At 45.1% G+C, this 14,763-nt stretch overlaps 1 protein-coding gene across 1 annotated transcript; it reads left to right on the top strand.

Moving 5' to 3' along the window:
• Positions 1 to 6,160: 6,160 nt before the first annotated feature.
• On the top strand, positions 6,161 to 13,756 carry DCSTAMP (dendrocyte expressed seven transmembrane protein). Its single transcript, XM_004680003.1, has 3 exons — positions 6,161 to 7,189; positions 12,467 to 12,769; positions 13,682 to 13,756. Exons 1-3 carry the CDS (start codon positions 6,161 to 6,163, stop codon positions 13,754 to 13,756), a joined length of 1,407 nt encoding a protein of 468 aa, XP_004680060.1.
• Positions 13,757 to 14,763: the final 1,007 nt, after the last annotated feature.

Genomic DNA, 14,763 nt, shown 5'->3' with positions numbered 1-14,763 from the left:
ACCCGAGGTCTGCCCAGAAGACTTCACTTACTCTCTCCTGCACCTGCAAAGCAGGGGGCCTGTGGCTTTCTGTTTGCTGCCCCCCCCCCACACCTAGAAAGTTCTTAGGTGGACCATTCATTTGAAGGCTCTAATTATCACAGCATGGCTCCATAGTTATTTAATTGGATTCCTTCTGAAGCAAAGATGCCTTTTTATTTTATTTTATTGTGGCAACAGTGTTTACAACACTGTATGTGATTCAGAGGGGGTAGGTTCAACTTCCTCACAAGCATGTGACCATCAGCAGCACCCTCGGGCCTCCACCATAGTCTGGCAAGCTCCCTCTCCTCCCCATCTTGTAATATTTCATTGCGTATATATACCATTCTGCTCAAGGTGCAAAGAAGTCATCCTTTATGAGAAAGAAAAGAAACCTTGTACACTTTGGACGAGAATGTAGACTGCACTAGCTCCTAGCTCCTATGGCAAAACAGGATGGAGGTTCCTCAAAATACTATAAATAGATCTACATGTGATCCAGTAAGTCTATTCTATGGAGGAAGATGCAAGAAAGCTAACTGGAAGGAATGTATGACCTCCTACTTAGTAGCGCTATCTACACTAGCCAAGTTACGGAAGCAGTCTAAGTGCCCAAGGACAGAGAGTGGATTAGAAATAGGTGGTATATACACGATGTAATACTATTAAGCTACAAGAAAAGATGAACGCTTGCCATTTGCAACAACTTGGCTGGAACTGGAGGAAATAATGCTCAGCAAAGTCAGTCAGGAGCGACAAAAACTGGGTAGTTCCACATGCATGAGGACTATAGAGAAATAAAACAAGGGTCAGACAAAAGCAAGCCAAGCCAGTAACTCTGGAAATTTGACTGTGGCATCGAACTACAAGATGGGGAGCGGGGGTTGCATAAAGGGGCGCTCAGTGGCTACGGTGGCGGGCTGAGGGTGCCTTGGTGCTGGGTGTGGTGTGGTAAGATCCTATGTAAGACAGTTACTGCCAATACTTAGAGCAGACTTGTATTATCATATCTATATTTTAGACGTATACAGTATACATATATATTAGATTTTTAGAAGCATATTTTTAGAATAAACTCAGATTCAGAGAAATGAAAACTTGCCCAAGGTCACACAGCAATTAAGTATGAGTCAGCTTCTAAATCAGATTTAAGGGAAACCAAGTGTTTGAAACAGACAGCTTCTCAGACCCTCTTCATAAGCTCCCAAGAATAGCTTCTAAATTTGGCTGAAAGGTATTACGAGAATCCTGCATGCACCCTGTAATGGGGATCCAGTGTGCAGTAGAAGCTTTCCTTGACAGTTCATCTGCATCTTGCATCTGTACTCTAATGTGGAATGTGGGTTTTTGACTCCCCAAGAAATCAAGTGAATAAGGAGGGCTCTGGGGTAGAACAGGGGGTGGGGCCCTGCCCTTCATGCCCAGTTGTGTGCTGCTGATCTGACATTTAACACCTCATCCAGGGGAAACAACTGAGGGTCCTGCATGTGTACCTCACAGTGCTAGATTGCGTGTGGGGATGGAGAAGTCTGGCTGCTTCTGTTTCCCATGGCAACAGCTCAGAATTGTGTGAAAGCAGTAAGTGTGGGAAGGAAGCAGACAGGAAACACAGACCGCAGGGTTTGCATGGCTCCTGGCTTGCACTGGGGCCTTCTCATCAACAGCCCTGTGGCTGCCCTAGTTCCTCCCACCCGGTCACACAATAACCTAAATGAAAGCTGGGTCTCCATAAACCCCCTCAGCTGTGCTTGCCATGCTAGAGGTGTGGTGCAAACTGTAGTTTTGGGACAAAGGAGGGAAGTGGTCATTACTCTTGTGGTGCGGCTATTGGTAAAAAGCAAGAAGCAAGGACTCTACCCTGGGGAGGCAAGGATGTAGAATCAGGTGATAAAGATTACTGATACGAAGGCAAAATAAAGAGAAATAGCAGGTCAAACCTTTTAGAAGCTGCAGAAGAAGTGATGGAGAAAGGTGGTGGGAGAGGAAGCTCAACCTAGTAGCACAAGAGAAAGGAATAAAATACAGATACATAGAGGAAAACCTTTATGCCTGAGACTGGAAATGACTGGACACTGGCCGACAGCATGATTTTAAAGCATTCCAGGAGCTAAAAGGGGGTGGAGGGGGTGAGGGGAGGGTTAGTCGCTAGATGGGTGAAGAGGAATAAGGAGGAAAGGAAGTTAGGTTCCCCTAAAGTCCAAGGGTTGCAAGCTGAAAACCAGTGGCCAAAATCAGCCAGAATCTTTAGAGATAATTTGAGCCAACTTAAAAAAAAAAATCTCTTGAAAAAAGTCAGAAAATCTGGCCACTCTGGGTCTATAAAGAAAATCTCCTTGACTGGAGGCTGCATCTTAAACCGGGATGTGGGGTCCCCAGAATCCCAGAGGCTCACTGATCACTGCCCCACTCTCCTGAGCCCCAAGATATATCTATATCTCCTGGTTTCCTTCACACCTGATGATGCTTGTCTGGCCCTGAACCTGGAGATGGCATTCTGTACCAATTAACATACTTGAGTCTCAAAATCTCTAGTCTGTCAGATCCCTTCTAGCTTTAAAAGTAAAAATAAAGAATCTGGGTATCTGCTATAGCAAAGGCTTTGGGAAATAAATAAGCAACTGTCTCATCCAACTCCGGATTCACTGATGTTCCTAACAGAGAAGAACTGGATTTCTGGAGAAAGATAAGCCGAAGGGCTGCCCTAGGAGCAAGAAGCAAGGAATCGTCAGTATCTAAAGGCAGCCTGCAAAATCCAGTGCTGAGAAGGTGGCAGAATCCAGCCTCGGTCTCTTAAGCTTTCCCTTCATTTGGGGCTTTCAATCATTGCTTAAACATCTTCTGAGGAAGGGCAGTCTTGATCCTATGGCAGCAAAGAAACAGGAAGAAATGGGTTGCATTTATTAGGCACCTTATCTCCAAGAAGTTTTAAAGTGCTTGGTATAACACCCCTTGTTTACTTTTCTAGAAAGAGCACAGGCAGATTTTACATTCAAATGAAGAATATGAAGAACAGCTGAAGAAGAAATCAAGGCCTTGCTTAGCGAGGGGAAGAGTAGCTGCCCAGCCCTGGGCTCTCTAGCTTGAGCTATAAACTAGCAGAAAGTTTTGCTGTCTTTTGGTGGCATGCTGTTTCAGCACAGAACAAAAGGATGGCATTTGATCTGTTGCTTGTTAAGAAAACCTGTGCCTCTTACTGTACAAAATTGCAGTCATAGATCTTATTTAATTGATACTTGATTTTACTGCTGAATGTTAAAATTTTAATGTGCCCATAAATCTGTCTCATAGTTTTAGAGAAATATCTGTGTTAAGAACACACTGTACAAGGATGAAGGCAAGAGAAAGAAACGATGAATCCAAAGTAGACATTATTAATTTTTTAGGAAGCAAGCAAAATGGTGCTCCATAAAGGATATGAAAAAAAAAACAAACACAAAAAAAAACAAACAGCTGGGTCTTCTGATTTGCTTTGCAGAAAATGCTGATTTGAGACATAACCTTACAGGATCAACTGTTTTGACACAGTGGGGGAAAAAAACAGATAGAAATGGGATTGTGAGATACAAGTCCACTCTCTATCTGGGAAGAAGTGAGGTTTCCAGCACATTCACAGCGACTATGACATAACCAGCATGGGGGTGGGGAGCTGGTCAGGGAGGCAGGGAGACTGGTCTGGATTCCAGAGCACCCCGACATTCTGGTTGCTGACACATTACCGGGAGCCACAGTCTCAAGTGTCCATTGTGTGAGATGGACCGTTTGTCTCCAGAGGCTTCTGGGAGAAGGCAGAGAAAGGCTTTATGTAAAGTGCCTCAAACACAATAAGCAATTAATACCTATTAGTGTATCATTTAGTCAAATAATGACTCAGGGTCAAATCCAAGTCATGACAAAGAAAGCTAATGGGGACATGCCTGGGAGGAAAGAAGAGCTGCAGGGGCTGGCGTTCTGCCAGCCTGCTGTGCTCACTGCTGGAGCCATCCTGGCTGGCAGTGCTGGGGAGGGTCAGCAGCACAGGGGCCCACCAGGGATTCAGCCAGCGGGTGGGGGTGTCAGGAAGCAATAGGGGTGTGGCTGAGACAAGTGCGCACGCCAGCCCACCCTGAGTCTCAAAGGAAAGCAAGCTTGCAGGAAAAAGGAGCTGCATCCTCTTGCTGGTCCTCACCCTAACAACCATGCCCATTTCCTTTCCTTCTGGTGGAGTAAGAACATCTGTGCGATCCTCAGCCTCCGGAAAGGCCAGTTCCACAAAGTAATGACCCTTCAACTACTCTCCATCGCTCTTCTCTGCGCTGAGCATTTCCATTCCGTATCACTGCTGGAGAAATCGCCTCAAGTTTGTTCCTAGCCTGCCTGTTCCCCCTCTCCTGTCTGCCCTTTGTTAACCTCACTCAGGAAGAGCCTGGTTCCCTCACCTCCATTGCTAGGTGGTTCTGTGCCTGCCCTGGCCGTGCTCGCCCCTGACCCCTCAGCCTCGAGAGACCTCCTCTGGCTGGCGCAGTATTGAACTAGCTACTCCACAAATCCAGCCCTGTCACATTGGATGTGTGAAGGGATTTATTTAAGAGTGTTTAAAAATTGATCAGTGTCTTCATTAAAATCCCCTACAGATGGTATAAAGCTCATTAGATAGTTTCATGCCAATCAAGACAGAAAAATCTCAAATTTATTTCATATTGTTCCAAAGGATCCCGCGGCTTCTGAGTACGTTGCGGACGTAAATTGGCATGACTGACAGGCGGTGGCGGCCCCATCACACCCTAGTTTTAATTATGCCAGATCTAGGAAAGAAGAAAAGATGATTAACTCCATGACAAAATATTCTTGTTTTCCTTGTCAGGAGTGAACGGGGTAGGGGAAGGGCCGGGAAGAGCAAAGATACAACAACCTCGGTTCAGTGCCACGGTAGATGTGGGTGCCCTTGGCGTGCCTATTGACCTGTAAAATTAGAAAACAAGAGAATAGATGACCATGAAAAATTGATCCTACCTTACACAGTACGTTGAAATGTTAGCCTGTCTACAGCTCAGGGTTTGTTTCTACTCTAAAGACCCATCAAACAGTCTCACTGCTTTTATCAATGAATACATGCTACCTAACAGCTGGTAATTCAATGGATTAGAATAAGTAAGCAGCTATTATTACTAGTCAGGTACATTTTTTTAAATAAATTTTTTTTTATTTTAATTATATATATATGTATATATATATATATGTATATATATATAGTATCATTCTTTATTTTGCACATTTTTCACCTCAGTGTAGACAAGGATCTTTGATCAGCTTGGACTGATTGGGGACTGGCTGGCCTACAATGACCTCCTTTGCTGTCTGACAGTTGGCTGACTCCTGGCTGAGTTGGTGAAATTGACTGGTCCTGTGCCTCCTGGCTGCCCAATCACATGTGATAGGCTAAATAATTTCCAGCTCCAGGTATGTCTGTGTCCTAAAGTCTTGAGCCTATGAATATGCTGCCGTATATAGTCAAAAAGTCTCTACTTATATAATTCATTTAGGAATCTTGAGATGGGGACATTGTCCTGACTTACCTGGGTAGGCCCAGTATAGTTAGAGTCCTTTGCAGAGGGAGGTAGGAGAACCAGAGTCAGAGAGAGAAGATGGAAGGGTGAAAGCAGAGATCAGGGCAGGCTTTGAGATGGAGGAGAGTCCTGGAGCCAAGAAAGTCCAGCCTTGAGAAGATGCAAATGGATTCTGAAGGATCACAGCCCGCTGGACCCATTTTAAAGCTTCCGAACTGTAAGGGAATAAATATGCATTTCTATAAGCCGTAATGTTTGAGGCAATTGCTACAGTCTCAGTAGGAGGCAAGGACACCAGGACATGCTAAAGAGTCAGTAGCTGGATCCCAGGAGTCAGACTCGGGTTGGTGTACAGGAGCTAAGACAGCACCAGACCTACCCAATTCCAGGTTGGAGAACTAGACCCCACCTCGAAGTGCATTCTGTTGCTCTCACTGAGTGGGAAGAGTTGTAAGCGGTGTGCAGACCAAGAGCATCAAGGAATTAGGAGCATGGTTGTTTTTATAGCCCGTCAACACCATGCCCTTCGCAAAGTGACAGAGGACGTTCAGAAGGGAAGTCTGACACTGGTTTCTCTTTCCAGGAACACAGACAACATGAGCATCTGGACCTCAGGCACTGACATCTTCCGCCGTCTTTGGGTGATGTATGTGTCTCCGAGAAGCACTGGCTGGCTGGGCTTGATCCAACATCTGGGAGTCTGCTGTGTCGTTGCTTCCATTTCATCAGGCCTCCTTGCTGTGGCCCTCCACTGGTTTCTGTCCCCAGTCATCATCTTCACCCTCTCCTGGACGGTTACCTGTGCTCTGCTGTGCTTCTCCAAGAATGCACGGTGCTTCCTTCTGCTCTTCTTCCTCTCCTGTGGCCTGCGGGAAGGCAGAAAAGCTTTGATGGCTGCTGGCATGGGGATGGTCATCCTTGGACACGTGGAAAATATTTTTAACAACTTTAGAGGTCTCCTGGACAGTATGACTTGCAACTTAAAGGCCAAGAGTCTCTCTATATATTTTCCACTTTTGCAAGGATATATTGAAGCCATTCAGTGGCTGCATGGTCTTACCATGCACCTGAATCTATTTGCTGACCTTGTTTCTTGGAAGCATTGGCTGGATGTCTCTCTCTCCAGTCCCACTCAGGCCCTGGAGACACAGCTCAACGACACCAGAGGCAGGGTCCTGGGAGCCCTGTGCCAGATGCTGACCACCACGGAGGTGCTCTGCGCCGTGGGCTGGCAGCTTCTCAGCCTCATGGGCCTTCTGCTGCTCCTGCTCAGCACTGGCCTCTTCATGGAGCGGTTTTTGAACCCTTGCAGTTTGAAGTTTGAAACCATCTATATCACCAGAAAATTTATCCAGTATGATGACAGGGAGAGGCAGGGAGAGAGGCCCTGTGTCCTCCCACTGACCAAGAGGGAAAGGAAGAAATATGTTATCATCCCGTCTTTCTGGCTGACTCCTAAAGAAAGGAAAAACCTGGGGCTCTTTTTTTTCCCCATCCTAGCGCATCTAGGCATCTGGGTGCTGTTTGCGGCCATTGATTACCTGCTGTATCGACTTATTTTCTCAGTGAGCCAACATTTCCAAAGATTGCCGGGGCTGGAGGTTCACCTGAAGCTGCACAGAGAGGTAGGCGCGCGCGGCTCTCTCCTGAGGAGCATCCTGCCATCTGCTGGTTTGGCTTGCAAAGGATCAGGATGCCCCCAAGGCACAGCCGGCCATGCTTTGCTCCTCTTTGGGTCCCCCATGCCAGGCCCAGCACCAGGCCCATAGGAGGAGCGAGGTGGATGCTGGTTAAATTGAAGCACCAGGGTTACAGTAGTTCAAAAATCTCTGGTCACTGTATTCATTTCCTGGGTGCTTCACAGCAGAAATATATTTATTTCCTTAATGTTCTGAGGGTGGGAAGTCTGAGATCACTGATGCGGGGCTGACATCAGGAGGTATTTGCTGGGTAACACCCCGTTCCGTGAGGGGAGAAACTATTCTTTGCTCCTTCCACATTCTGGTGTTTGCCATTCCTCGGCTTGTGACTTCACCACACCTTTGCTTCTGTGCTCACACCCCCTTCTCACTGGTGGATGTAAAATCTTACTCCACCTCCCTGTTAAAAAATGCTTATAGCCACGTGAGGGGCCCCCAGGGCAATTTCTCCATCCACAAAGATCCTTCCCTCCCCAAAAATAGGTTGAAGGGATTTGGATATTCTATCTTGGCAAGCGGGGGGGTGGGGTGGGGGGGCATTTTTCACCTTCTTACAGCTCACAAACACTGGAACATGAAAAGTGGTGTCTCTGGCATAGAATACCATGTTGCTTCTCAAACAAGAGTCTCAAGCATGAACCCAAGAAGCCAGATTTAGGGCCTGGCCTCCTTTCTCCCTCACACTCAGGCAAGTAGGCACTGAGCACCTCTGAACAGGTCTGCTTTTCTCTACATCCTGGGTCCTATCGAACATAGGAAGACCTCATGCAGCGGTGGGGTGTTTGGGCAGGTGGTCATCAAAAAGTACTCTTCGGCAACCAGATAATGCAGCTGGTGGGCATCCTCGGTAAACCCCCCCTTAACATGGAGCCAGGGGCCTTCTCTGGTGATGCAGCAGGTTACAGCACAGTGCTAAGAAGCTAAAAGCCACATCAGCATGAGTTCGATCCCCACCCTGGAGGTGACCCACATGGCGTGGCAGACCTGTCCTGACCCTCCCACTGCTCCCCTCAGCAGTGTACTTGGTCAGTCAGCCTATTCTGCTCCCTGCTCTGTCTCTGGTGAATCCTCTCACAGCCCCTGTGCCTCTGGCCTGTACCCCAGTTCTGTATGCATAAATACATAAATCTTTTAAAAAATAAAATAAAATAAGAAGACCTAAACATTAAAAAAAAAAAAAAGTGGAGCCAGCTATCTTTTGGGTTTTAGACAGCTCTGGTCACTGGTTTTGTTCTTGTGCTAAAAATTCCCCAGTCAATACAGTGCCTCCAGCCTTCATTTACAGTCATTTTACCTTGAAAGGGAGTGCACCTTTAATGAGCTCTCCGTGTGATTTCAGAGGAGCCTACTGTACCTGGGAAACTCAGGCTCGGGTCTGGAGAGCAGGGTCTTTGGAGCCTCAGATGAAGACTTCTCTCTGAACCCCCCAAGGCATTGGATGTAACTCGATTTGGGTAAAGAAGTTTTAAAAACTCCCCAAATAGTTCTAGTAAGTGGCCAAGAGTGAGACCTACTCTTCTATACCCACCACCTGGAGAGCAGAGCTGAAGTTTAACCCCTAAAGGCTGCCAGCTGGAAATACAGAAATACTAACCAGCCAAATCAGTGTTTCTCTGGGCCGGAGCCCCCAGAGTCCCTGGAAGTGTGCCTTTCTCTGCTCCACTCCCTCTCCCCTGTGCCTGGGGCGAGGGTGGTGGCTTTCATGTGATCCATTTTCTCTTTCCATTTTTCCCTGTGGAACTTTGTGAAGACATGGATGATTCAGAGGCTCTGGATATAGTTATATACTTGTCTGGTGGTTTTTTTTAACTCAGAGATTGCGACGCTGGACAGGTAGGACATGCATGTGTGTGTGTGTGTGTGTGTGTGTCTTGCACCTGTGATGGATGCACTGACTTGGGCTGGTGAAAATACCAATGTTCTTTCCTCCATATTTGATTCCCCCTCTTTCTCATCGAGGATGTTCTTTCCTCCATATTTGATTCCCCCTCTTTCTCATCGAGGAGCTGCAATAGGCTGTGCTGTCTTTTGGGGTAACCGAGGGGGCATGTGGCAGAAAGGGTGCCTGGAAGACTCCTTTGAAACCCCACATCCCTATCTCTCCTGCTGCATTCACATTTTCCCTCTCCTTTTCTTCGGGCTCAGCAGGTACCTCCGGCTCCAGCCCCTCCTCATTCTGCTCTGCTTCTCAGTTGATTACTCTGCTTCCTCTGAAGAATTCAGTTAATTACAAAACCCTGTTGCTCTAGCTATCTGGAGCAGGGTGGAATGGAAGCAGTGTTTCAAATGAAAACCTAACAAGCAGACTCCAGGAAGATGGGTCTCTTTGTTGGTCTGCTCTTAGTTCTTCTCTTTTACAAAAGGGAGGGACCCTTTTGTTTTCCCTCCCTACATTTCTCTCTCAGCCAACACCCATGCTTATTTTGTGAATTCTCACAGTTTGAGATAAAAGGGGGGAGAAGTACATTCTGCCTTCCAAAAAATGGTCTAGGAACTTTCTAGTGCCAAGTACAGTTTGGGTGTGGTTGGAAAGGGGGCAGTCCAGAAACGTCTAGAAGGTGAGTGCTGCCATTGAGGGCCCATGTCCAGGCAGAGAGGGCTCTGCTCACACTCACAGCAGGGTGGTGGGTGCTTGGAGCAGATGAGAGCCTGAGCCTGCTGTGTGGGGTTCCTCTCAGATTTCTCTGCCCAGCCTGCCAGACAGCTGCCGGGAGCTGGCTCCTCCTGACCACCTTATCCCGGATGCTGAGGAGGTTCCTAGTGTCTCCATAGCTGCAGATTTACAAAGAAGCCAAGTGGAAAGCAACACATCACTTCAAGGCTTTGGCAATCCTGGGATCCCTTTAAAAAAAAAAGATTTATTTATTTATGCATACAGAACTGGCGTACAAGCCAGAGGTGCAGGGGTGGTGAGAGACTTTGCCAGAGACAGAGTGGGGAGCAGAATAGACAGATTGACGAAGTACACTGCTGAGGGGAGCCACGGACGGGTCATGAGAGGTCTGCTGCGCCATGTGGGTCACCTCCCTGGTGAGGAATCGAACCTGTGCTGAAGTGGTTGTGGCTAGTTTCATAGTGCTGTGCTTAGCCCATTGCACCACCAGGGAGGGCCCTGAGCTCCCATTATAAAAATTATATTATAAAATTATGTGATTTTTAAATAAATATAAGAGGGAAAATTGAATCAAACTAGTTGGATAGGTGAACTTTGTAAATAAAAGTTGCTGCTATTTATTGAGCACCTATTACTTGCACAGCATTTGGCCACCTTAACTATTTAGGACTGGCCAACTCTAGGGTGGGTCCTCTGTCCATACTCAGAGCTGCCTTGGTAAATCACTTATGGAGGAGCAGTAAACACATTTTAAAACATCAGGGGGGCGTTTAGTACATTGCTTGGCATTTTTGAAAGCATTCATTTGTCTCCCACACTAGCCTCCACCAGTCCCATACATAAATGTTGACTCAACCTTTATGAAACCCTGATTCCCAGCTACAAAATCCCTAGCTAGAATCCTAGACTAAATAACTTCTTCCAGATCGCACACCCGCTGCATTCTTATTGCAGGATTTCTCATCGCTGCCTCTATCAATGTGTTTATTTTTTCAATAGTATTAAAAAAAGCGCATGCTTTTGCTCTGGGGACCAAAATCTCTCTATTTAATAGTAGTCAAACTGTCTTTTTTTTTTTTTTAAAGATTTTATTTATTTGTACATACAGAACTGAGGTACAGGCCAGAGGCTCAGGGGCAGTGAGAGGCTTCACCAGAGACAGAGTGGGGAGCAGAACAGTCAGATCGACGAAGTACACTGCTGAGGGGAGCAGCGGGCGGGTCAGGAGAGGTCTGCCGCGCCATGTGGGTCACCTCCGGGGCAGGCGGGAATTGAACTCATGCGGAAGTGGCTTTACCTTCTCAGTGCAGTGCTTTAACCCGCTGCGCCACCAGGGAGGGCCCAAACTGTCTTTTTAATAAAAGAAAAGGAGAGGCAACAGAAATGTTCTGCATGGCTTAAATGCCGTGCTGGGGAAATTACTGCCTTGACCTGACGTTGCTGAGAGGTCCATATTGCAGTCCCCAGATTGGTAACAGGTGTGAGGGGAGACCCACGGTGCACATTGTGTCTGGCGGTGTTGGGGTTCTTTTTGAGAAATCATTGATCTCTTTCTGGTCCCAGGGCTCTGGGGTGCTGGGGTGATAATAACTTACTAAGTACTCCAGTCTGTAAGGTTAATGCTCCATCCCCAAGGTGCTTAATTTACACTGGGAGTAGTTTATTCATGGGCAGGATCTGGTCCATTAATTCCTGTTTTGCCAAATTAGAAAACAAATCCACCGAGAGATTAAATGACTTTCTCAGGTCAGAGGAAAAAAAAATAATAATAAAAAGAGCTGAGTCAGCACATGCTTCTCTTGCCGGAGGGTGGACTAGTGTCTCAATGTCATCTTCTGCCCTGTGGGGTAGCCCGCTGTGGCTACTGCGTCTTAATCTTGCCTTCAAGCAGGTTGGAGCGAGCTCTCCTGGGCATCTAAGAGAGAAGAGAAAAGGTCCTATTTTGAAGACTTCTGCAAATAAGATTTTCGAGCCACTTCCAGTTAATATTACTCTTACTATTCTTGCACTGAGAAGAATAATCCTTCTTCTCCCAACTCTAGAAAACTGACTAATAACAGAATTTAGCATGCCCTCATGTGTCTCCTTACCGTCTGCTGACAGGGTATTTGTTAGCTAGGGAGGATATGACTGGGTCTTACAGGACTTTGCTCCAAAAGTTTTATCCCCTTGGTGAGCTAACCCATCTTTCACTAGTCCCATGTGCTCCAAAGTGTAGAAACAGGTGTTCTATAAAAATAATAATAAGAACCACTGGGTAAAGTTAAACATATTTTCTCTGCCTTCCTTTCAACAATCTCTTGGGCGTTGTGACTTTCCAAAGAAGGGACAGAGTAGACACACTTACTTGATACTCTTTTCTCAAGGGAATCTCTTTCTACAAACCCACTTTGGAAATCATTGCACTAGTTACAAATGAAACTCAGCCCTTTCTCTCCGCTCTGGTCATAACACACAAAAGAAATTGCAATAGTTCCTTTGGCCAAATTGCAAATAGTTCCTTATTTGCAGATAAATACTATGTACTGCTGGGCAAGGCTTGGGCATGAAAATAGCATAATCTCAGTGATCTTATGCTTTCATTTTAGGAACAAGGAACTTCAGACATCATCCATGATTCTTCCTTCAATATATCTCTGTTTGAATACAACTGTCTCCCTAAACCAAAACTCCTTCTGTCTAAGACCTGGATTCCTCTCGGCATCATTCTTGTGGTGTTAGTGGTGCTAGGGCTGTTGTCCTCTATCCTGACACAACTTAAAATCCTGGTGTTGGCATCCTTCTACCCAAGTGTGGAGAGGAAGCGTGTCGAAGACCTGCATGTGAAGCTGCTGAAGAAACGAGCAAAGTGGCCAGTGGGAAAAGCAAAGCCGAATCTGTATTTTACCAAGGTAAGGCCAAGATGAGCGTACACCATTTGCTTTGAGTTTGAAGGACAAGCAGAGAAGGGGCTTTCAAAGCATTCTTCAATTTTACATCAGGTCTAGTATCCCCAGCAATATACAGGACTTTGGGTGTGAGGGGAATTAACAGATGTATGTGGGTAAAGCCTGTGCCTTGTGATTTTAATGTGGGTCTAGAGGGTTTTACAAGACAGCCTTCAAAACAATGATATCAAATGAGTGTGTTCGGTCATATCAGAGAGAGACTACTAGAAAGACCTCTGCAATGGCTATCAAGAACAATGCCCCCCAAAGAGTTATTTATCTAGGTCAAAGCAGTAACAGAGAAGGAACTACCTGCTGTAACTTACTAAACTGCAAAGAATTTGTTTTTCCCAGCATTAAAAATGTAAGTTATAAATATAGGATATATATCTATACATATTTATACATAATGACTTTCATTGACATAAAATGAATACTTGTCAGGATTTTATTTAATTTATTAAAAACCCATAAGAAATTCTAACCAGATCAACAAACAATTTAAAGAAGACACATATTCAAAGCATCACTGAGAAAACCAACATGAATTTGCTTCATGTAAACAAAATTGGCTTTTCCCACAAGGATAGATGGGAGGATCAATTATACGCTATAAAGAGAAATTCATTTGCATGTCATGAGTAAGAGACATTTGCATTGGTGCTATCAATTATCTACAACTTAGAGAACCAGAAAATAACTTATAGGCAGGAGGAACTGAGGTGACCCACAAGGATAACCTTTTCTGGCCATTTCAAAGTCGTTTGTAATTTTTTCTTGGGACTGGTAGTTGCACAATGAAAAATTATGCCAGTATGGCTATCTACATTTGAAGTGACGCTAATCTCATTTCATCAATCCCTTTTTTCTCTTCAGATTCACTTTTGGCTTCCAGTCCTAAAAATGATTAGGAAAAAACAAACGGATATGACAAGTGGAGACCATTCCTGATACACCCAGAGTAGCCCCTCCGCCACGACACCCCAACAATCTCCTCAGTTCTTCTGCCCATCTACAGAGAATTTACATCCTCTTGTTTGATCGTTGGGGATTTAGTTTGCAGGGCCAAACCACTTTTTTCTCATAAGGCTAAAGGGCTACCAGATAAAAATGTAATGTCATCTGCTTCCAAATAAGGCTCCCGATCTGGGCTGTGTCTTAGGCTAACAGGACTACATTCAGCCCCTCAAAGAGGAGTCTCAGCTAAAGTATTCAAACAACAACAACAATAGTTAGAAAAAGTCAAGTCTTTAATTCAGGTGCCCAAGAAGAACAAACATGACAAGGCCAATGAGATGTCTGTAAACTTCTCTGTCTATTCTCTGTCCTTAATATCCTTCAGAGACATTCTCTGTCCACAGCTGCTGTCTGTCTCCACTGCCTCCTTATTCAATAATTATTTCTGAAACTCCCTTCCAGCAGCTTCTAATCTCCCCTGACCACCATCTTGGCTACTACCCACAACTTTTCTGGGTCTCTTTGGTTTTTGCCTCTTCTAGTAAATCCTCCAACCTGGTACTTAGGGAACACATGTATCAAAAGCATATAACATACTTGTTAAAATGAGCATCTTGGGCCCCATTTACACTATTCTCAATATAAACTCTGCCCTACAGAGGACTATTTCCCTCATATTCAAAATACCAAGGAAGGAGAAAAACCCTGGATACTGATTCTATTAGCTTGATAGTGCCAGATGGGGAAGCTGTAAAGAAACATAATTATTATTATTTTAATTTAACTCTTCATTGTGGAAAAGTTTCAAATTTACAAAAAATGTGGTACAATAATACAAAGCTTCATTTATCCTTTATCCATCATTCCCAAATGTTAACATATAATCATAGCACAATTAATTACATTAGGTTAACAACATTTAAAAATGCATTGTCTCCATACAGTTTATTGACTTTCAATCAATTGCTCATTAATACCCTTGTATTAGACCTTGATTTAAT

This window comes from Condylura cristata, unplaced genomic scaffold, assembly GCF_000260355.1.
Source record: "Condylura cristata isolate star-nosed mole 26May11 unplaced genomic scaffold, ConCri1.0 scaffold00009, whole genome shotgun sequence".
In the NCBI taxonomy this organism is placed as follows: Eukaryota; Metazoa; Chordata; class Mammalia; order Eulipotyphla; family Talpidae; genus Condylura; species Condylura cristata.
The sequence above is the reverse complement of the archived record's forward strand: the minus strand, read 5'-3'. Positions and strand labels throughout refer to the sequence as shown.

What these genes read in the sequence shown, in the direction of transcription:
- DCSTAMP (XM_004680003.1), top strand. Translation starts at nt 6,161, where the DNA reads ATGAGCATCTGGACCTCAGGCACTGACATCTTCCGCCGTCTTTGGGTG. An exon ending in ACCTGAAGCTGCACAGAGAG is followed by an intron (nt 7,190 to 12,466) that starts GTAGGCGCGCGC and finishes CTTTCATTTTAG; the next exon opens with GAACAAGGAACTTCAGACAT. An exon ending in CGAATCTGTATTTTACCAAG is followed by an intron (nt 12,770 to 13,681) that starts GTAAGGCCAAGA and finishes TTTTCTCTTCAG; the next exon opens with ATTCACTTTTGGCTTCCAGT.